Source organism: Triticum aestivum, chromosome 3B (assembly GCF_018294505.1).
Source record: "Triticum aestivum cultivar Chinese Spring chromosome 3B, IWGSC CS RefSeq v2.1, whole genome shotgun sequence".
NCBI lineage: Eukaryota > Viridiplantae > Streptophyta > Magnoliopsida > Poales > Poaceae > Triticum > Triticum aestivum.
This window is the reverse complement of record NC_057801.1, coordinates 267,587,411-267,611,373: the sequence shown is the minus strand read 5'-3', so window position 1 is coordinate 267,611,373 and position 23,963 is coordinate 267,587,411. Positions and strand designations below refer to the sequence as shown.

The window sequence follows — 23,963 nt, the reverse complement described above, 5'->3', positions numbered from 1 at the left end:
GCCCAAATCTGGACCTAAGCTTGAAACTGAGTGCTTATACTGCAAAGGGACTGGTCACTAGAAGCAGAACTGCCCCAAGTATTTGGCGGATAAGAAGGATGGCAAAGTGAACAAAGGTATATTTGATATACATGTTATTGATGTGTACCTTACTAATGCTCGTCGTAGCGCCTGGGTATTTGATACTGGTTCGGTTGCTCATATTTGTAACTCGAAACTGGGGCTACAGATTAAACATAGATTGGCTAAGGACGAGGTGACGATGCGCGTCGGGAATGGTTCCAAGGTCGATGTGATCGCCATCGGCATGCTACCTCCACATCTACCTTCGGGATTAGTTTTAGATCTGAATAATTGTTATTTGGTGCCAGCGTTTAGCATGGACATTATATATGGATCTTGTTTATATCGAAACGGTTATTCATTTAAGTCAGAGAATAATGATTGTTCTATTTATATGAATAATATCTTTTATGGTCATGCACCCTTGAAGAATGGTCTATTTCTGTTGAATATCGATTGTGGTGATACACGTATTCATAGTATTGATGCCAAAAGATGCAAAGTTGATAATGATAGTGCACCATATTTGCGACAGTGCCGTTTAGGTCATATTGGTGTAAAGCGCATGAAGAAACTCCATGCAGATGGGCTTTTGGAATCACTTGATTATGAATTGTTTGATCCTTGCGAACCATGCCTCATGGGCAAGATGACTAAAACTCCGTTCTCCAAAACAAGGGAGCGAGCCAATGACTTATTGGAAATGATACATACCGATGTATGCGGTCCGATGAGTGTTGAGGCTCGCGGCGGGTATCGTTATTTTCTACATTCATAGATGATTTGAGCAGATATGGGTATATCTACTTGATGAAACACAGGTCTGACACATTTGTAAAGTTCAAAGAATTTCATAGTGAAGTGGAGAATCCTTGTAACAAGAAAATAAAGTTTCTACGATATGATCGTGGAGGCGAATATTTGAGTTACGAGTTTGGCCTTCATTTAAAACAATGTGGAATAGTTTCACAACTCACGTCACCTGGAACACCACACCGTAATGGTGTGTCCGAACATCGTAACCGTACTTTATTAGATATGGTGCAATCTATGATGTCTCTTACCAATTTACCACTATCGTTTTGGGGTGATGCATTAGAGACAACTGCATTCATGTTAAATAGGGCACCATCTAAATCCGTTGAGACGATGATACGTCTCCAACGTATCTATAATTTTTTATTGTTCCATGCTATTATATTACCCCTTTTGGATGTTTATGGGCTTTATTTTACATATTTATATCGTTTTTGGGACTAACTACTAACCGGAGGCCCAACCCGTATTGTTGTTTTTTTGTCTATTTCAGTATTTCGAAGAAAAGGAATATCAAACGGAGTCCAAACGGAATGAAACCTTCGGGAGCGCGATTTTTGGAATGAACATGATCCAGAGGACTTGGAGTGAAAGTCAAGAAGCAATCGAGGCGGCCAGGAGATAGGAGGGTGCGCCCACCCCTCCTGGGCGCGCCCCTGTCTCCTGGGCCCCACGAGCGGCCACCGACATACTTCTTCCTCCTATATATACCTACGTACCCCGAAAACATCCAGGGAGCCAACGAAAAACAATTTCCACCGCCGTAACCTTCTGTATCCGCGAGATCCCATCTTGGAGCCTTTGCCGGTGCTCCGCCGGAGGGGGAATCGACCACAGAGGGCTTCTACATCAACACCATAGCCCCTCCGATGAGTTGTGAGTAGTTTACCATAGACCTTTGGGTCCATAGTTATTAGCTAAAAGGCTTCTTCTCTCTTTTTGGATCTCAATACAATGTTCTCTCCCTCTCTTGTGGAGATCTATTCGATGTAAACTCTTTTTGTGGTGTGTTTGTCGAGATCCGATGAATTGTGGGTTTATGATCAAGTTTATCTATGAGAAATATTTGAATCTTCTCTGAATTCTTTTATGCATGATTGAGTTATCTTTGCAAGTCTCTTTGAATTTTCAGTTTGGTTTGGCCTACTAGATTGATCTTTCTTGCCATGGGAGAAGTGCTTAGCTTTGGGTTCAATCTTGCGGTGTACTTACCCAATGATAGAAAGGGTTGCAAGGCACATATTGTATTGTTGCCATCGAGGATGAAAATATGGGGTTTATATCTTGCTTGAGTTTATCCCTCTACATCATGTCATTTTTCTTAATGCATTACTCTGTTCTTATGAACTTAATACTCTAGATGCATGCTGGATAGCGATCGATGTGTGGAGTAATAGTAGTAGATGCAGGCAGGAGTCAGTCTACTTGTTGCGGATGTGATGCCTATATAAATGATCATGCCTAGATAATCTCAGAATTATTCGCTTTTCTATCAATTGCTCGACAGTAATTTGTTCACCCACCGTAATACTTATGCTATCTTGAGAGAAGCCACTAGTGAAACCTATGGCCCCCGGGTCTATCTTTTATCATATAAGCTTTCAATCTACTTTTATTTGCATCTTTAATTTTTGTATCTATATTATAAAATACCAAAATTATATTTATCTTATCATACTATCTCTATCAGATCACACTTTCGCAAGTGGCCGTGAAGGGATTGACAACCCCTTTATTGCGTTGGTTGCGAGTTCTTTGTTTGTTTGTGTAGGTGCGTCGGACTTTTGAGGAGCATCCTACTGGATTGATACCTTGGTTCTCAAAAACTGAGGGAAATACTTACGCTACTATTGCTGCATCACCCTTTCCTCTTCAAGGAAAACCAACGCAAGCTCAAGACGTAGCAACAAGGATTTCTGGCGCCGTTACCTGGGAGGTCTTCGCTCAAGTCAAGACATACCAAGTACCCATCACAAACTCATCTCCCTCGCATTTACATTATTTGTCATTTGCCTCTCGTTTTCCTCTCCCCCACTTCACCCTTGCCGTTTTATTCACCCTCTCTTTCCCAATCTTCTCCTCTCTTTTTCGCTTGCCTTTTTCTGTTTGCTTGTGTGTTGGATTACTTATTGCCATGGCGCAAGATAATACCAAATTGTGTGATTTCTCCAATACCAATAATAATGATTTCCTTAGTACTCCGATTGCTCCTCTTAATGATGTTGAGTCTTGTGAAATCAATACTGCTTTGCTGAATCTGGTTATGAAAGATCAATTCGCCGGCCTTCCTAGTGAAGATGCCGCTACTCTTCTAAACAACTTTGTTGATTTGTGTGATATGAAGAAGAAAGATACGGATAATGATATTGTTAAATTGAAGTTATTTCTGTTTTCACTTAGAGATCGTGCTAAAGTTTGGTTTTCGTCTTTGCCTAAAAATAGTATTGATTCTTGGAACAAGTGCAAAGATGCTTTTATCTCTAAGTATTTTCCTCCCACTAAGATTATCACTCTTAGGAACTATATTATGAATTTTAAACAACTTGATCATGAGCATGTTGCCCAATCTTGGGAAAGAATGAAATTGATGATTCGCAATTGCCCTACTCATGGTTTGAATTTATGGATGATCATACAAAATTTTATGCCGGTTTGAACTTTGCTTCTAGAAATCTTTTAGATTTGGCCGTGGGAGGCACGTTTATGGAAATCACATTAGGAGATGCTACAAAACTTCTTGATAATATTATGGCTAATTATTCTCAATTGCACACCGAAAGATCTTCTAGTAAAAAAGTGCATGCTATAGAAGAAATCAATGTTTTGAGTGGAAAGATGGATGAACTTATGCAATTATTTGCTACTAAGAGTACTCCTCTTGATCCCAATGATATGCCTTTGTCTACTTTGATTGAGAATAATAATGAATTTATGGATGTGAATTTTGTTGGTAGGAATAGTTTTGGAAACAATGCTTATAGAGGAAACTTTAATTCTAGACCTTTCCCTAGTAATTCCTCTAATAATTATGGAAATTCCTACAATAATTCTTATGGTAATTTTAATACGATGCCATCTGATTTTGAGAATAGTGTGAAAGAATTTATGATTTCTCAAAAGAATTTTAATGCTTTGCTTGAAGAAAAATTGCTCAAAGTTGATGATTGGGCTAGGAACGTTGATAGACTTTCGCTTGATGATGATTCTCTTAAAATTAGATCTACTCCTCCTAAGCATGATATCAATGAGTCTCTCAAAGCAATGAGAATTTCCATTGATGAGTGCAAGGAAAGAACCGTTAGATTGCGTGCTAAGAAAGATTGCTTTGTAAAGGCGTGTTCTTCTAGTTTCCATGAACATAATGATGAAGATCTTAAAGTTATTGATGTGTACCCTATTAGATCATTGTTTTACAATATGAATCTTGATAATAATGGGACTGGAGATGAGTCAACTTTAGTTAAAAGTGTCCCAATAATTCGGAGTTTTTAGATCTTGATGCTAAATTTGGTAAAAGTGGGATTGGAGAGGTCATGACTTTAAATAGCATTGAACCCACTATCTCAAATTTCAAGGAATTTGATTATGATAATTGTTCTTTAGAACGTTGTATTTCCTTGTTGCAATCCGTTGTTAATTCTCCTCATGCTTATAGTTTTTTGAAATTGCATGCTTTGTTCCCCAACAAGACCGTTCTGCTTCGAGAATGCATGGACTCGACATGATCGGTCTATACAGGTTGTGGAGGAGTCTTGGCATATTTTCTTAAAAAGGAGTCTTGTCATATTGATACAAGTAATCCATAATGTATTTGTGATGCCTTGGGAGGGGTGCATGAGAGATTAAAGAGTTGGAGGAAATTTGATTGGTTCGGTTAAAAAACAATTAAAAACCTTGCGAGCTCGGTTAGAGAATGTTTGGGCAAATTCACTTTGTTGGGGACCTAGAAAGGGTGAAAAAGGAGTTGATGTCTGGAATTTCAGAATTGCCATCACAAGAGGAGGTGCCGGAGAAGCAGAGATCAAGGTATCAGTGGCTTGCTTAAGGTGATCCTAATACTTATATTTTTCCAGGCCAAGGCGAAGGAGCGATGGTGCACTAGTGAAATTAAATTGCTGAAGAGAGCGGATGGCTCAGTTGTAAACTTACAACCTGAATTGGAGATGGGGGCGATATGTTTTTATCAGGGACTTTCTACAAAATGAGATGGAACCAGCCTGGAGCTGGTAACTAAGTGGGTTGATCAGAAGGTCAATGATGCAATGAAAAACAAACAGTGTGCCCTAATGACTAATGATGAAATTGAGCAAGCTTTGATGATGCTCCCAGATATATCACTAGGCCCCGATGGATTCACAATCAATTTTTACATCCATCATTGGAATGTACTAATATATAATTGTGTGTTTGGAAGTGAGGAATTTATTTGAAGAGGGACAAATGCCTGAGATGGTCAATTCCATGGTGTTAGTGCTTATAGTGGAGTTTATATCAAAGCTTATGGTCTTACGTGCATGCTAGCTTTATGTCGACATCAAAATAGAGAGCTACAATATTGGTCTTACGAGGCCATGCTAGATCCTTGATCAGAGGCCAAGCGTTATGGTATGGTCAAACTGCTAACTCTTTAATCGTGGAGGCCCTTGCTGTCAGGGATGGAATCAAGCTCGCTTGTGATCTAGGTCTTGGCAACATCACGGTAGAAATTGATGCGAGTGAGGTAGTAAAGTTGTGGAGGGGTCGGGATCAGGGTTGAAACTAAAATTGCATCGATTCTCAAAGAGATTGAAGAGCTCACCAGCAACTTGAATTTTTTTCCAAGTGAACTTCATTGGACACGAGGCAAATGAAGGGGCACATCTTTGTGCCAAGCCGGCTTCTGCTAGTAGAAGATACCTTTGGATCAATTTTATACCTAGTTTCTAGTTGTTTATCTACAAAATGATTCTAAGCCCACCGATTAATTAATGAAAGCTCTTGATTAAAAAAAGGGACCATCTTCGCTGGAAAACGTTCATCGGGGGTTGGCATTTGCGAATGTTTTCCATGGCATTTTTTAGGGGAAAGCCACTTGGCGCACTTTATTAAAATCAATTCAAAGTTACATCGTCTATGATGTCTTAAAGTAAAAAACATGGGAGGATCACCATCCCAAATAAAAGTAGAATTTTGATTGAAACTATGTCTAGCAAGGTTGTGCGCCAATCTATTAGCCCCCCTAGGGCAATGAGCGAAGGATACCGCACCAATACAATATGCTTTTTGAAAACAACCAGCCAAATACAGTATAGTGGCTCCAAATCTCAATCACGCCATTGCATACTTGAATAACTTCCAGCTAGTCAGATTCAACAATGACTTGTTGACAGCCAAGTCCTTCAACGAACTCTAGTTTTCACCGAATAGCCATTCCTTCCGTTGTTGTTGCATCAAGGATATGATGCAACAGTCAGGATGCTCCTGCAAGAGCCTCTCTATGGCTGTTTCGAAGAATTGTCGCCGCTGCAACCGTTCCATCTTCAAAAAGTGGCATCAACATTTAGTTTATAAGAATTGACAGGAGGTTTCACCCACATAATTTTATCCGGTTTCTGAACGTTCTTGCCCTGACCAAATTCTGGTCGCTGCCATCATATATACCATGCCCAGAACACCAAAGACTCTCAGAATCCCAACCTACTAAGAACAGGCGACTGTCTCCCCGGTTGCGTGAGTAATTCTTCAAGGATCACACTACCTGACCTGTCAATATGAATGACTTTGCCTATCGTGTCATGTAACCCGAGTTTCTTCCATACTTCTTTTGCTCTTTCACGTGCAAACATCAGATGCCACATATCTTCCGGCCCTTGCTTGCATACTGGGCATTGAGGTTGTACCTTGATGTATCCGTTTGGTAAGATCAACATCCCCGGGACAATACCATGTGAAGCACGCCATGCGAAAATTTTCACCTTGCTTGGATTTTGTAACTTCCACAAAATATTCCATACCAGGTTTGCATTCCTAGCTCCTTGGCCATCACCCTGCCTAGTTTGAGCACCGAATTGATGTTCCCATTCAACATAGTAAGCTGATCGGGCCGAGAATGAGAACGACTTTGTATACCGCCATGCCACAAAATCTTCAGTCATGTTCGTGCTCAAGGGGATTTTTAAAATTCTTTCCGCATCCACCCAAATAAAATTATCTCTAGTCAGAGCCTCATCCACAGTCATGTATAGGAATCAATTAAATCATCTATATTTTGTAGAAGTCTTTGTCCTTTTACAGTTATTACTTTCCTATTCAGACTGCTAGGCATCCAATGGTCCTCTCATATGTTGATATTTGCTCCAGTACCAACTCTTTATATGTGTCCTCTCGTAGCCCAGCTATTATGCTTCGCCAAGTAAAAGAGGATCCTTTTTCGGACCCGCTTTCAGTAAATTTCCATCGGGTAATACTTAGCTCCGAGAACAGTTGCACACAAATAATTTGGTGTTGTGATCAACCTCCAACTTTGCTTTGCTGACTCTAAACCCCATGCCTCCATACTTTTTTGGTACACACATTTTCCACCACGCCCACCAATGCATTCTTTTTTATTTTAAAGTACCTCCTCACCGAAAGCTAGACATTTCATCTGTTATGAGATTACAAATCTTTTTAGGAATACTAAAAACTGCCATAACAAAAACAGGGAGAGACTGAATAACAACTTTGAATAAAATTTCTTTGCCACCCATCGAAAGGAATTTTTCTCGCTGTTGACACCAGATTTTGGCACAGTCAAGAACTTATTTAAAATGGCCTCAAATGGAGAAGTGTTCTACATGAAAAAGTTTCGTATTGTCGATACGAACATCTTTGAAGTTTGGGCCATCACCATCTGATCTCATCTCGAAGGCCGAAGTTGTGTTCGAAATACTGAGATTTTGTATTCAGAACACTATTCGGCACATTACGCCCCCAAGACTGCCTCGTATGGAAAAATTATCTACATGGATTGTCTTCGTCTCGTCGAAGCGATTGATTTTGATATAAGAAACATTCCAATCCGAGTTTGTATGCAAAAGTTAGAGCCATCCGAATACAGCACTATCACGAGCCAAAAGTGGCGCGCCCCACCAGACACCCTGTCTGATGGGTAGCGCGAATAACAGCCTGTATTGCACGAGCTATTTGACCCTCAAGATGAACTCTAATAAAAAACATTCAACATAAAAGTTGTTTGTATCGTCGAAACGGTCAAGATTGCTTTTGGGCTCGTTTCCATCCTAGGTCGTTTACCACCTCAAAAGTTACCCGCAAGGTGCAGCCAGTTTAAACCGAACAGTTTTGGAAAGTTTGGACAAAACCAATCCGAATTTGACTAGGGTTTTGGACGTGAATCCAAGCCTTTTCCTTGCACGGGAAGTCCAGCCGCCTCTTATATACCTGAGGGGTGATGGCCGATTGAACAACACACAATCGATCAATCAATCTACCACTTTTTATCTTTTATCTTTTCTCCTTAACCCTAGTTCTTCTTCTTCCTCGTTCTTCGTTCGTTCTTCTTCATTGCAGGGCGGCGAACCTCGAGGCCCTAGGGGCGATCAGGTCGACCTAGGGCAGCCCATAGCCGCCGCGCGCCCAGACGGGGTCCCTCCCGGGCGTGTGGGGTTTCGGGTCCCAAAAGCGCCGGCTTGCTGTCTTGCGTATCGCGCTAGAAGTCGGCCTCCCGCGGTGTGAGTTGCGGAGCATCTCCCTCGGCGCCGCGGGTACACATCGACGTGTTCGTGTGACGCGTTCCAGCGTCAACACACTTTTTGGCGACTCCGCTGGGGACGAAGCTTCGAACGGTCTCCGGCCCGTTCTTGCTACAAAGAGATCGTCATCTAGGGTTTGCAGTCTACAAAGGTAATATGAATACCCAATCCCTTTATGTAGATGCAAATAATTCATATGGTGTTACTAGATCGTTCAATGAGTATACTCTATCGGCCAACCCTAGTTTTTTCAATCATGCAACTAACTACGTGCAAGGGCCGATTCAAAGTAATTTATATACTTCAACTTCTTATGATATTAGTAACATGCACCATATGTATCCCAACTCACACGCATCGGCAACCCAGCAAATTCATATGCCGATGAGCAACATGATGAGTTCGATTAATCAATTTGAAACACCCCAAGTTAGAATTTCCAATGCCATACGAGAAAGTGTTTCACCCTTTTATTCATCGGCAGCTAATGTGCAATATAGTAATCCAACCATGCCGATGAATGAGAGAATTGGCCATGCTACTAGTGGCTATTCGGCCAGTTACTCTCAACCGTCATATGCTACACCTCATGTTACTAATTCTTCGGCACCATACACAACTGTAGATGCTCATAATTCGGCTTCACACCTTCCTGGTTATAGCCGAATGAATGTAAATTTTACAGGAGCGGTTGTGCCCAACATTGTAGGGATGAGGTAGTGGTGGCTGCATTGAAGAGTTTAGCCCAAAATAAGAGAATTAGTGCTCTTTGCCTTGAACAACATGAAAAGGGGCTATTTCCTGATTATGCCGCAATAAAAGCTAGAGTTTTGCAAGAAGATGAATCTTTGCCAATTGATAAAATTGGCGAGCAAAAGGATGGTCTTACAACAATGCATATGCCTTCACCTAGTACTATATCATATTATACACCCCCTACACAATTGCAAAATTTCGGCAACACCCGTGTGTCATTGCCGAAAGAATCTAAAAGCATTGGGGGGCAATCATATCCGGAGTGGGCTGAAATTGAGAAAAAGCTTAAAGCTAATTTTGCTGCTCGCCGTCAGAAACAAATAGAAAAAGAATTGGCTCAGATAAAAGAAGCATTGCCAATTGGTAGTATCAATAAAAAGAAGGATGATTCGGAACATGAAAGTGCTTCGGTTGAAAAATCCGAATCAAGTAGTATATATTCTGAATCCATCAAATCCAACGAGGCAAGCATTATTGAGAAAGGGCATGGCAAGCATAGGAAAACAACGGTGCTTGATTTTTCTGAAGTTAATGGAACCTACTTCCTGCCCTATGAGTTCCGTGCCGTAGAAATTGACAAGCCTCAAGGACAAGAACAAGTAGCCGAACAAAGTTCGGCTGACATGGATCTTCAAAGCAATGATGCACAGAATCAAGAAAAAGATGATGACAAGGTGTTGGGGAGCCATCCAAAGACGAAGCAAGATGTTCTTCAAGTGGCACCACCATCATGCTCTCCCAACATATTTGAAGAGGTATGCATAGCGGGTAATTTACCTATTTTCAGATTTGGTCACAACTTTATTGTTGATGCATCTATTAGAAAAATCCTCATAGGTAATTTTGAAAGACCAATGAAGAAGGGTAATTTACTTGTTAGCAATAAAATTGTTTTAGAACATATCGGTCAACCAATTGTGCCATTTATAAAGACCGATAATGACTTATTATTGCAGCCAAAGCTTTCCCCGTTGCTTTATCTAAAGTTCATATCTATTTGGGTAGCTTTGCTTATTTCATACTTGGCTTGCACTTGGTCTCAATTGAGACATGTATGTTCTAACTATTTTTATTTTAGAAATTTAAAGCCAAGGTTAAATTCTGTTGAGAAAACTGATGCTAGTATAATATCTTACCCAAAGACATCGGAGATAGAGTGCAAAACACAATGCATAGCCGAATGGTGTGATGCAAAATCTGAACCATTCGTTTGCTTAACTCCAAAGCCGTTCTCACAACAAGATCGGCTAGAGAATGAAAAGTTTACCTTCAATTCAAGCATGTGTGATCAAATATTTGATTTATTGTTGCAAAATAATTATATTAGAATTCTTGATCACCATGTTGAACCATCTATCCAGGGACGAATGTATTGTAAGTTGCATGATTCGTCCAAGCATAATTTTGAGGATTGCAACATGTTTCGTCAAATAGTTAAATCGGCCATTGATAAAGGACGATTGAAATTTGTTGAGACACCAAGAGATGACCAGTCTATTCCGATTGGTCCCGATGGTAGAAAGTTTTTGCATCGGCTGATTCAAGCCGATCCATTTGAAAAGAAGGTAAAAACTACAGGTGATGGGATCAAGCTTTCAAGTAAAGAAGTTGTTGAAGAGCATAATGAACATAATCTTGAGGGCAAGAATTCCATCGAAGCTACAATGGAGACGCCAAGGACTGGGGGGCAACAAGCAAATGCAATGATCGATGAAAGCAAACCAGAAGAAAACAAAGGCCGAAATAAGCGCAAGTGTAAGAGATCAAAAGTCACCTTCGCTGAACTATTGGATAAATATCAAAAGAAGAGTGAAGAGAAGAATGCTTATCGGCCAAATCATGCAAAGAAACCAAGGTCACCCCCAAGGCGCAAATATGAGGATCGGTATTGGCAAAGTGATAATTTTAATGCAACATATTCATATCCTTATTTTGGGCCGCCAATGCCAATGCCGTGGATGCCTCCCTATGCTCATATAGATACATATTCATCATGGGACAGGTATGATACAAGGGCACATTCTCCATCTTATTCTAGACCATCTCACCAATACTATGCAGCTCCAAGAAGATCAACATTTGAACAATCACGCTTCAAAGACCGTTTCAATCATAAGGAATCGGTCCAGAGCTCAAGGAAGAAGAAAGAGGTGGTCAAGCAGGTTTACCGCATTAAGAGAGATGGTCGTAAGAGTGCAATTTCAGATTTGATCTCAAATGAAAAAGAGCCAATTAAAGTGTTGACATTGGCTACTAAAGGCAATGAGACAAAGCAACCAATTATTGAGAATCGAAGTGCCAAATCTGAAGAAAAGAATTTGAGAGTGCACAAGGCCAAAAAGGAATTGCCATTGGTCAAAATAGAATCACAGCCGAGATGCCCGCTTGGCTTATCGTATTGGCAAAAGAAGAAATTACAAAAACTTAGTGCACAAGAACTTGAAGAAAGGAACATGGCATGGGTTCCCAAAGGAAGTGCTCAAAATAAGAATTATGTGCAAGCTTCCATTACAAGAAGTGCGGCAAAGGTGAAGAAGGAAAAGTGTGAAAACTACGAAGGACCAAGCCGAAGGTTTCAACATCTTTGGTCTACACATTATCCATATTCTGCAACTATGCCATTAATGCCTATGCCATGGAATTCGTCATCAGGTATGATTGGTAACCCTCAATGGGCTTATTTTAATCCATGGATGCAATATAATTTCTTACATCATGAAAGGGTATTGCCAAATCACTATACATTTGATTAGCTACAAGTTTGTTGCTGATCCAAAGGGCCGAAATACTTGATTTGTCATTTCGTTTGTTTATTTCGGCTATATGTGCTTCGAATGAAGTTTACATGGTAATGGCCGATATTTATTTATCGTCCTAAGATTATGTCAATGCATGGTCGGTGTGGTATCCAAACATCGTCCTTAGTTCAATAGGAGACCAAAACAAGCCTCATACAACTTAAAATATGTTTGCACAATAATAAAAGCCGAATATGAAAATTTATTCGGTTTGGAGCTTTTGGTTGCTGTAGGTGCTATACAGATTGAGGCTTTCAGTGATTCGTTATAAGTAGTGCAACAAATATACAAGGGTTATCAATGTTTTGACGAATCACTTATAGTTTATCTTGGGATATGTCTAGATGCAAAAGTTACCTTGGGTTGCTTTAATATCCTTCATATATCTAGACATGACAATTCGAAAGAGTTGGCACAGCAAGCATCCGACTACTATGTTAACCATGGTGTATTGTATTATTTCTATCAATAGCTGATGCTAGGTCTTGTCAACATAGGTAAGGCCGAACCGAAGCCAACCGCTTCGGCCACTAATGAAACTTTTATGCAGGCGAAGTAAGGATTGGAGAAAATTTATTATTGATTATCAGCAAAATCCTAGCAAAAGGGTGAATAATATGGTTCCGAGGATGACCTTGAGATACATATCTATGGGACTTTATCATCGGATTGTTAAGGAAGTTGAGAAAGTTTCACCCAAGCTTGCGTCAAAATATTCACACAAGCAATGGCCGATATAAACCTATCGTCCTAAGAATATGCCAAAATGGCCGATGGAGTGTTGACATCGTCCTTAGAGCAAGCTATGTGCAAGTTATTTTTCGGCACACAGGCTTTGCCGAAAAACAGGGGGGCATGTGTTGACACCAGATTTTGGCACAGTCAAGAACTTATTTAAAATGGCCTCAAATGGAGAAGTGTTCTACATGAAAAAGTTTCATATTGTCGATACGAACATCTTTGAAGTTTGGGCCATCACCATCTGATCTCATCTCGAAGGCCGAAGTTGTGTTCGAAATACTGAGATTTTGTATTGAGAACACTATTCGGCACATTACGCCCCCAAGACTCCTCGTATGGAAAAATGATCTACATGGATTGTCTTCGTCTCGTCGAAACAATCGATTTTGATATAAGAAACATTCCAATCCGAGTTCGTATGCAAAAGTTAGAGCCATCCGAATACAGCACTATCACGAGCCAAAAGTGGCGCGCCCCACCAGACACCCTGTCTGATGGGTAGCGCGAATAACAGCCTGTGTTGCACGAGCGATTTGACCCTCAAGATGAACTCTAATCAAAAAACGTTCAACATAAAAGTTGTTCGTATCGTCGAAACGGTCAAGATTGCTTTTGGGCTCGTTTCCATCCGAAGTCGTTTACCACCTCAAAAATTACACGCAAGGTGCAGCCAGTTTAAACCGAACAATTTTGAAAAGTTCGGACAAAACCAATCTGAATTTGACTAGGGTTTTGGACGTGAATCCAAGCCTTTTCCTTGCACGAGAAGTCCAGCCGCCTCTTATATACCTGAGGGGTGATGGCCGATTGAACAACACACAATCGATCAATCAATCTACCACTTTTTATCTTTTATCTTTTCTCTTTAACCCTAGTTCTTCTTCTTCCTTGTTCTTCGTTCGTTCTTCTTCATTGCAGGGCGGCGAACCTCGAGGCCCTAGGGGCGATCAGGTCGACCTAGGGCAGCCCATAGCCGTCGCGCGCCCAGACGGGGTCCCTCCCGGGCGTGTGGGGTTTCGGGTACCAAAAGCGCCGGCTTGCTGTCTTGCGTATTGCGCTGGAAGTCGGCCTCCCGCGGTGTGAGTTGCGGAGCATCTCCCTCGGCGCCGCGGGTACACATCGACGTGTTCATGTGACGCGTTCCAGCGTCAACACTCGCCAGACCTTCAGTCGCTTTATTACTCTCCCAATAAGATGAATAAAACTGTCACTTAGCATGTCAATTCTTCATAGAGAAAACATTTTCTTTTGAAAAACTGTCATCATTTGATCTCGATCAAACAGCTGCGAGGTGTTCGCTGTGAGTTTCTTCCCAAAGAACCTTTGCCGGCTAGCATTATACTCCCTCCGTCTCGAAATACTTGTCGGAGGAATGGATATATCTACATGTATTTTAGTTTTAGATACATTCATTTTTATGCATTTCTTCTACGAGTATTTCCGGACGGAGAGAGTACTACCGAGGAAAGAAAAGCATCTGCGTCGCCTTCCTCCCAAAACCCAAATCGAACTCGCGGCGATCTCTCGCCTTCCCAAACCAACAGACTATGTACGGTCTTCTCGCTCTCGCGCCCCTCCCACAGTTTGTAGCGTGGCTGGCAGCAGCAGGGTGCCTCGCCGGCAGCTCTAATCTTGGCACTGAGCTGTGCCTCCAACGTGTTTGAGTGAATGCGCAGGTGGACGCGCTTGCTTTCTTCCACGCACTAGATCTTGTGAATTTTCCGTCTCCACCTGATTTTGAGATTCACCGCTGACCATGGCTGACGCCTCCGCCGGCGGCGGTTCCCTGGATGAATACCCAACCATCGACCCAACCTCTTTCGACGTGGTCCTCTGCGGCACCGGCCTCCCGGAGTCCATCCTCGCCGCTGCCTGCGCGGCCGCCGGGAAGACCGTCCTCCACGTCGACCCCGACCCCTTCTACGGCTCCTTCTACTCCTCCATCCCGCTCCCTTCCGTCCCTTCCTTCCTCTCCGCCGACTCCTCCACCCCCTGCCCGTCCTCCCCAACCACAACCTCCTCCGCCACCGCTGAATACACCGCCGTCGATCTCGAGCGCCGCAGTCTGTACTCGGAGGTTGAGACCTCGGGGACGGTTCCCGAACCGTCCAGGCGCTTCACGGTCGACCTGGTGGGTCCCAGGGTGCTGTACTGCGCCGACGAGGCCGTGGACCTTCTTCTGAGGTCAGGAGGAAGCCACCATGTGGAGTTCAAGAGCGTGGAAGGGGGCAGCCTCATCTACTGGGATGGTGCGCTCTGCCCGGTGCCAGACTCTAGGCAGACCATCTTCATGGACAGCACACATCGGTCTAAGGAGAAGCTTAATCTTAGGGATAATCTTAAGGAGAAGACCCTCTTGTTCAGATTCTTCAAGCTTGTCCAGTCACACATTGCCGCATCGTCTTCTGGCGGTAAGGATGGGGAGGGCCAAGCCTCTGGTAAGATATCTGAGGAGGACTTGGACCTCCCCTTTATCGAATTCCTCAAGAAACAGCAGCTTCAACCCAAGATTAGAGCGTAAGAGCATGCTCAAGTGTTTTAGCGTATTCTATTTTTAATAGCAATTTGACTGATGTAGGTTTCTGTGTCTTATTTATAGGGTTGTGCTATATGCAATTGCCATGGCAGATTATGATCAAGATGCCGCAGACACATGCGAGAAATTGCTAACAACAAGAGATGGAATCAAGACCCTAGCTCTTTATTCCTCGTCCATTGGGAGGTCACTTTGCTCGCTTGAACCTTTTTCTGGTCCTCTTTTGAGAAGACATATCTTCTACTCCCTCCGTCCCAAAATAAGTGTCTCAACTTTGTACTAATTTTAGTACAAAGTTGTACTAAGGTTGAGACACTTATTTTGGGACGGAGGAAGTATGATGTATATACCTTTGTTAGTAATCTGTTTAGTTTTGTGTAGCTTTAGAGATAGTGTAACATGTGGTGATTTTATATGTGAATTGCTGTGGTCTAAATTTCTATATGTGCTCATGTTTTCTGCAACAGGTTTGCTAATGCCCAAGGTGCTTTCATTTATCCTATGTACGGGCATGGTGAGCTACCGCAAGCTTTCTGTCGCTTTGCTGCTGTTAAGGGTGCCCTATATGTAAGATGTTATTCTCAGCTATGCTATTTTTCTTTCTGATGAATCTTACATATACTATTACTAGAACGTGATGATATGGTATAGACTGCCCTTTGGTTGTACCCTGTTGCTTTGGCTTAATAATAATCGTGCAGCTATATGATCTTTCTGGCCCCATGATTTGTAAGCCTCTGTTGCAACCTAACTGGAACGTAGTGATGATGTGGTAGGCCAAGGGTTTAGCACCTCTCTACTGGAATGACCTGCCCTTTTAAACAAGAACATGGCCAATTATCCTGTAAAGTATTGTCTTTTTGTGTGACTCTCTTGATACTTAGACTCTGGTATATCTCTCTTCTGTCAATCAGGTGTTGCGGATGCCAGTCACAGCCCTCCTCGTGGACGAGGTATGATAAAATTTAAGCTCTATGCTGGACGTGTCTGTGCCAATGTTTGTCTGTCTGATATAGTCAATTGTACAATATAATCTTTCCTTTTTGTTGCTCAGTTTTTATATATTTTTGTTATGGATTTTACTGTCATCTTCAAATATGTACCAACAAATCGCAAATCGGCATAGGATTCCATGACACCCACTTGATCCAGCAAAGATGAGTAGAGAGAATTGGCAAAATTACCTGCTGCTGCTGCTAGAAAAGATGCAGTGTTACCATAATTAGGTTCTCCTGTACTATCATAGTCTGGAATAAGATAAAACAATCAGCAAAATTCAATTTTTTTGGCATCTTTAGATGGTGAAAATTTGTTGGCAACCACCAAGGTTATGCATCTCAGTCCTGAGCTCAACAAGAATAGTTCTGCGGAAGTGTTTGTCCAATCTGCAAATCGGTCAGGGAGAGCCTGATTCAAAGTAGATGCATGGGATATTTTTTTTTTCCACTCAGGATAAGAATGAGGTCACGGGTTCAAGTCCTGGAAACAGCCTCCTGCAGAAATGTAGGGAAAGGCTGCGTACAATAGACCCAAAGTGGCCGGACCCTCCCTGCGCAAGCGGGAGCTACATGCACCAGGCTGCCCTTTCAGGATAAGAATGATACTGACTCATTTTATATATTTGAACGCATTAGGTTGATTCCCAGAATCAGAAGATCAGCGATCATTTTCAGTGTTTATTTGCCTATGAGTGATGTCGCATGCTTTAGTTAGGGACCTGCACGATCAATTCTGTAATCTATGAATAGCACCCAACAATCAACATTCTCTTGATCAGGAAAAGAAGCGTTATATAGGCACCAGATTGGCTTCTGGTCAGGATATTTTGTGCCAGCAGTTGATACTTGGTCCCTCGTACAAAATTCCTTCATTGGACATGCCATCTGATGCTTCAGACTCAAACTTGACGAGAAAAGTTGCCAGGGGAGTATGCATAATCAGCAGCTCCATAAAAGAGGCTTCATCAAATGTTCTGGTTGTTTTCCCCCCAAAATGTAAGGACAGTTATTTCTCCTCTGTTAATGTTTGTATTGCTTGAATAAGTGATTTGCTTCTCATTTGTTTCCTTCATTTTAGCATTACAAGAGCAGCAAGCTACAGCTGTTCGGGCGCTTCAGCTGAGCAGCAATGTAGCAGTATGCCCTCCTGGAATGTAAGTTACGTATGCAGTGTTAGTGTTTACTTTTCTGCATCTGACATAGGAACAACTGCATTTGAAATTGTCACCATATAGGCAGGCAACTTTGCCTTACAAGCTGATCTCCACCTTGCAGGTTCATGGTATATCTGTCTACTCCCTGTACTGATGCCTTTACGGGAAAGCAGTACATAAACAAGGCAATGGAGGTTCTTTTCAGTACTCAGGCTTCAGATGATTCAGAAGGCCATTTGGAGACAACCAGCAAAAACATCGAGGATAGAAAGCCAGTGCTAATCTGGAGTTGTGTGTATGTTCAAGAGATCACACAGGTGCATTTGTTTGATCATTTTGAACACTAGTAAAGATATGTGCTGTTCAGATGTCATATATGTATTTGTATTAAGACATCCATTGTCCCATCTTCCACTATCAGGGAACATCTGGTGCTGTATTGTCATGCCCCATGCCGGATGAAAACCTGGACTACAGAGATATACTGGAATCGACAAAACAGGTATTGCGTACGTTATGTGTTGATAAATTTTATTCTCATTTCTGTACTTGCAGGAGATACAGGCCAGGATTCTGGCTCATTATGGAAGCTTCAGAACTGAACTGTACATGTCAATAGCGAGTGCTTTATTACGGTGTTTGCATTGAAGAAAGAGTAACTAGTGCTGGAGTGAATTCGTCTAGTTCTTGTTAATTACGTTGTGTCTGATGTAGGTTTGGAGATTAGCTCTTCATTTACTTGATAATGTCTCTAGCTCTGTCGAGCATAATGAGATGTGAACACAGAGAAGGCACATGCAACCATCTGTCCTTCATCTTATAAATTCCTTTCATTGTTTTTCTTGCAGTTATTTACAGATATTTATCCTGACGAAGAATTCCTGCCTAGAAACGCAACTCCTAAATATGCCGACGATGACTCTGATCTTGCAGAGTAGAAACATGTTTGCAGAGGTAATAACATCGCAGCATGTGGAACTTGTACCGTTTTCTCATTTTATTGTTAGATGTGAAGATATCAAAATCATTACACATGGAGCTGTACATTTACTCATAGTTATCTCAGTGTGCTTGAAAATGTTATAACATTTACACATCGGACTTTGCACTGTTTGCTCATAACCTCAGTACATTTTGAAATGTGAACAACTGTGAATTTGCACGATCAAAACTTTTGAAACAGTTTTCTCCAGACCTGCTTGGATCCTGAATGAGAAAAGATGGTTTAACAAAAGAAATGCCAGGGAAGCTCCACTATCAAATTTTTTTATAGAACACCAAAATATGTTGCTGTTGAAGCATCTATTTAAATATTGGTCACATTCTCTCCGGAAAGTACATATGGTGCCAAATAACCCAAAATATCGAATAACAAAGAGTTAAGTATATCTCAATTTCGTTAGGAGAATGTATGGTGATAGATGATGTGACATGGCTTTCGTTTTGAAGTTCACGTGCTCTGGTAATTCCCAGTTTGGCTTGGTCAAGGTGCACCATTGGTTACAATGTTCTTGTGAACACTATCATACTGGCTCACCTCACAAAAGAAAAATCTTGTCCTGAGTAGGTTGTTATTTTCCGCAGGGTTAGTGTTTTTCTGGACAAATATTCCACAGAAGATACATGAAGGCATTTTAGATACATCGCACCAACATGGATGATCTGCTCAGTGAGCGAGACCACAGACAACGTTGATGGTTGTATGGCTTGTTGCAGTGCCTGTAGTTATTACTGCACAAGCTACATGTGGCGCCTTTCGTTTGTTGCACTGGTTCTTGCTACATGTGGCGCCTTTCATTTGTTGCACTGGTTCTTTGTACGAGTGAAACAGAGTAATGAAATTGAGTTTAAACTACTTGTCTGATGCATCCACGGAGTTTGTTACCATAACTATCCTTGGAGTCGAAACAAGGATAACTTCGAGGGCACCAGCCTTGTGTTGTGCGGGTGATGAGCTTGCTGTCGATGTATCGTCAGCGCATGTCGATCACTGCAATTGGTGCTGGGATCTTGTGGAGTGCACGACTTGTGCTGTCTGCTCCTCCCATAGCAGTCGCGACTTATGGTGTCTGGCGGAGGTGGAGGGCGGCATGTTGGTGGAGCGGGGCCTCCCCTTGGTATGTGTTTGTGTTCTTGGTGTCTGTTGCAGCGTTTGACATGTTGTCGACGGGAGTGGGGTTGGCCTTGTTGAGTTTTGATGTCTGGAGTGGGCTTTACCCTTGATAGATGTATTGGGCTTTGCTCGGTTTTCTGTAATTAACTGGGCAACAATCTTTTTAATTAATAGAACTGGTAAAGCTTTTGCCCGTGTTTAAAAAAAAGGCTTTCATATTTCGAAAGATCGCCCAACGGAACATTATAAAAGGCTGTACACCATAGGACATTGATCTCGTACCCTGCATAAATATCAACATAATGAAACAGTAAGATTTTGGCAGAAGAACATAAACGCTATGTATTTAATAAATTTGCTTCAAAACCAAACACGTTCCACACCCGTTTCATCTGGTTTTCATGGTGCATTATAGTATGCCATCTACCATCAAGTCCACATGGTATTTTGGTTTGGTATCTATAATCATCTAATTCACTATGCTTCCTAATTTGGAGCCCTCTCGTTCAGTTGAGGTGTTCAATTTTGGATTTCGTTCATGATTTTGATAGGGTCAACTATTTCTTAACGAGCTTTCTCATTCACTTGAGGTACTATTCAATTTTTGATTTGATCCATGATCTTGGTTGGTCAAGATTTTTCAAATTAATCGGCAAAACCAACCTATAACAACACATTGGTCCTGTGCGCCCTCTCACCATCTAAACAAAGAAGCGCCGACATGTGACATTGTAGAATAGAAACAATATCAGTACATGTGGTCATCAAAGCAAAAAACCTTCCTCGCATAAGTATTGGTTGATTGATTAGCAGATAACACAAAATAACATCATCCAGAAAAGCCCACTAGAACACCACATTAAAAAGAAAGAAAACACACTTCAGCATGTTCTCGATGCGTTAAACCAATTTTGTGACCAGAAATTGAAATGAAATCCTCATTCGAGGCTATCTCTCAAGCTGGATCGATCTATAGGCGCTCCCATTTTTATAGTCGCTTCATCACCATAAAATAACAGTCTGGATCTTTTGCACCAGGATGCTTATTTTGTTTTGTTTGTTCCGTTATGTGAAACCTAATCCTTTTCTCGATCGTATGGATTTTTTTTTTTTGAAATAGCAGCATGGATGCAGAAGCCGGGATCTTCGTCCTTTTTGAAATACAGAATAAATCCGAATAGATAAGCACAAATCATACCTACAGCTAATTGTTTTTATTTATTTGATGAGAAGACTGTCCTATTTAGATTTTTTTTGAAACGAGTCCTATTTAGAATTGCAGTTGCTTGATACTCGATCGTGTATTATAATTCCATTGCTTGATACTCGATCGTGTAGCAGTTAGCTAGTCAGAATCGTATATACAGTTAACTAGCATTGCCAGTGTCACGGAATTAGACCCATCGATCTCAAGTTCCCACCCTTGCGCATCGAGAGCTCAAGTCAAGTGCGCTGGGAGAGGAGTGCCAATGGCGGGGACGCCGCAGCTGGAGACCGGCGGCGGCGAGTACACGCAGGACGGCACGACGGACCTCTGCGGCAACCCGGTCATCCGATCCAACCGAGGAGGATGGAAAGCCTGCTCCTTCGTTCTTGGTAAGGAAGCTCCGCGTGCCCCTAAGCCCTAACCTTCATTTCGTTGCACGTAAGGTCGTAAGGAAGAAGAAGCCCGATATCCCTGGCCTGCAACGCCGAAGAAGCCATGGCTGACCAAGTGACCTGCAGTGTACGAGGTGTTCGAGCGGATGGCGCACTACGGCATCGCGTCCAACCTGGTGCTGTACCTGACGAGGGAGCTGCACCAGGGCACGGTGCGCTCCGCCAACAACGTCACCAACTGGGCCGGCACCAGCCTCATCACGCCCGTCCTCGGCGCCTACATCGCCGACGCCCACCTCGGACGCTACCGCACCTTCATGGCCGCCTCCGTCATCTACCTTCTCGTAAGCCCTTCCCTTCCTTCATACCTCAGCTGATCAGCTCGATCGCCGGCAAAAGCTGTCGCTGAAAATGAAAAAAAAAAACTTGGCCAATGGATGATTGCGCAGGGAATGTGCCTGCTCACCATGGCCGTGTCGCTGCCGTCGCTGAAGCCGCCGGCGTGCGGCACCGGCACGGCGGACCCGAGCTGCGAGCGCAAGGCGTCGAGCCTGCAGTTGGGCGTGTTCTTTCTGGCCCTGTACACCCTCGCCGTCGGCACAGGCGCACGAAGCCCAACATCTCCACCATCGGCGCCGACCAGTTCGACAAGCACGAGCCGAGGGAGCGCCGGCAGAAGCTCTCCTTCTTCAACTGGTGGATGTTCAGCATCTTTCTAGGCACGCTCTTCGCCAACACCGTCCTCGTCTACATCCAGGACAAGATCGGCTGGACCGTCGGCTACGCGCTCCCCACCATCGGCCTCGCCGTCTCCATCGCCGTGTTCACCGCCGGAACACCCCTGTACCGCCACAAGCCGACCTCACCCGAGAGCTCCCTCGCCAAGATGGCCGGGGTCATCGTCAACGCCGTCCGCAAGTGCCGCGTCACGGCGCCCGCGGACCCGCGCGACCTGCACGAACTCGACCCCGACCAATACGACAGGAAAAAGTCGTCCCCGCTGTCCCACACGCCGAATTTCAGTGTGCTGAGCAAAGCGGCGGTGAGGACCGGGGCCGGGAGCACGTCGCGGTGGTCGCTGAGCACGGTGACGCAGGTGGAGGAGACGAAGCAGATGCTCAAGATGCTTCCCGTGCTGTTCATCACGTTCGTGCCGAGCGCGATGCTGGCCCAGATCAACACGCTGTTCGTGAAGCAGGGCACGACGCTGGAGCGGCGCGTCGGCGACTTCGACATCCCGCCGGCGAGCCTGCAGGGCTTCGTGACCGTCTCCATGCTCGTCTCCGTCGTGCTCTACGACCGCCTGTTCGTGCCCTGCATGCGGCGCTTGACAAAGAACCCGCGGGGCATCTCGCTGCTCCAGCGGATGGGCGCCGGGCTCGTCCTCCACATCGCGATCATGGTGATCGCGTCGGCGACCGAGCGGCGGCGCCTGGCCGTGGCGCGCGAGAACGGTGTGCTCGACAGCAGGGGCACGATGGTCCCGCTCTCCATCTTCGTGCTGCTCCCGCAGTTCGTGCTCATGGGCGTCGCTGACGCCTTCCTGGAGGTGGCCAAGATCGAGTTCTTCTACGACCAGGCGCCCGAGGGGATGAAGAGCCTCGGCACATCCTACGCCATGACCAGCCTCGGCGTCGGCAACTTCCTCAGCAGCTTCCTGCTGTCGACGGTGTCGCGCGTCACGCGGCGGCGCGGAGGAGGACATGGAGGCTGGATCCAGAACAACCTCAACGCCTCGCGGTTGGACCTCTACTACGCCTTCTTCGCCGTGCTCAACTGCGCCAACCTCCTCGTCTTCTTCGCCGTGTGCCGGATGTACGTGTACAACGCCGACATCGCTGACGGTAGCAAGGAGAAGCAGGGGAGGCCAGGAATGGTGAAGGAGCCAATCGTATAGTCTCCTGGGAATTAGCACATACCCAAAACCCAAAATAACATTTTCACATAAAAAAATCAGTTGCAGAAACTAAATACAGTTGCACCAAAATAAATGGGCAATTGCACAAAAAAAGAGAGAGCATGCCAATGGATCTTAGGCTGGTCATAGTGGGGAGTAACTTAGACTAGTAACATACATACTCCCTCCTTTTCGGTTTATAAGGCTTATCTCAAAATTCTAGTTTTTCCATTTTATAAGGCTTAATTTGGTTGTTCCCCATCACATGTTTAGATTCCAAGGGGCATTAAATCATTGCATGCAAGTATTAAGAGAAAATTGACCAATGCATGTACTTTATGCATGCATGCATTGCAATTAATGCATTGGTAAACATAATTTTTTGAGGAAAATAAGAGCATTAATTGGATGCTTTTGCAAACTACAAAAAATATTCCACCATTCACGATCTACCTTGGTTGGTGAGATTTTTGAATTGAGCCCTATAAACCGGAAAGGAGGGAGTATGTTACTAGTTCATGTTACTACCTTCATAGTGAGAAGTGTCATAGGTGTAATAACATACATGTCTTCATTTATTACTTTATAGACTCATTTTGTATTGGGAACCGCTATGTGATGGTAACATATTATGTTACTCTATTTGTCTCTCTCCTCTTTAATTACATGACACCTCATCTTTTTTGCTTATGTGGCATCTATGTTACTACTTATGTTACTCGCACTATGACTAGCCTTAGAGCATCTCCAACAGACGCGCGG

The 23,963-nt window shown here is 43.3% G+C and overlaps 1 protein-coding gene and 1 pseudogene across 2 annotated transcripts; both read left to right on the top strand.

The window, feature by feature from the left end:
* Positions 1-14,351: 14,351 nt before the first annotated feature.
* LOC123069664 (rab escort protein 1) lies at positions 14,352-19,447 on the top strand. Of its 2 annotated transcripts, none has more exons than XR_006432696.1 (10): positions 14,352-15,421; positions 15,504-15,626; positions 15,908-16,007; positions 16,355-16,393; positions 17,218-17,434; positions 17,517-17,592; positions 17,714-17,909; positions 18,014-18,302; positions 18,441-18,546; positions 19,177-19,447. XR_006432696.1 is itself a non-coding variant. In XM_044492585.1 (10 exons), the coding sequence occupies exons 1-9, from the start codon at positions 14,661-14,663 to the stop codon at positions 18,528-18,530; spliced, it is 1,683 nt and encodes a 560-aa protein (XP_044348520.1). In that variant the 5' UTR covers positions 14,356-14,660; the 3' UTR covers positions 18,531-18,546; positions 19,177-19,447. The 2 variants fall into 2 exon arrangements, 1 of the variants encoding a protein (XP_044348520.1); XM_044492585.1 differs by having other exon boundaries at positions 14,356-15,421; positions 18,014-18,094.
* Positions 19,448-21,105: 1,658 nt separating this feature from the next.
* Positions 21,106-23,492, top strand: LOC123065336 (protein NRT1/ PTR FAMILY 5.2-like; annotated as a pseudogene).
* Positions 23,493-23,963: the final 471 nt, after the last annotated feature.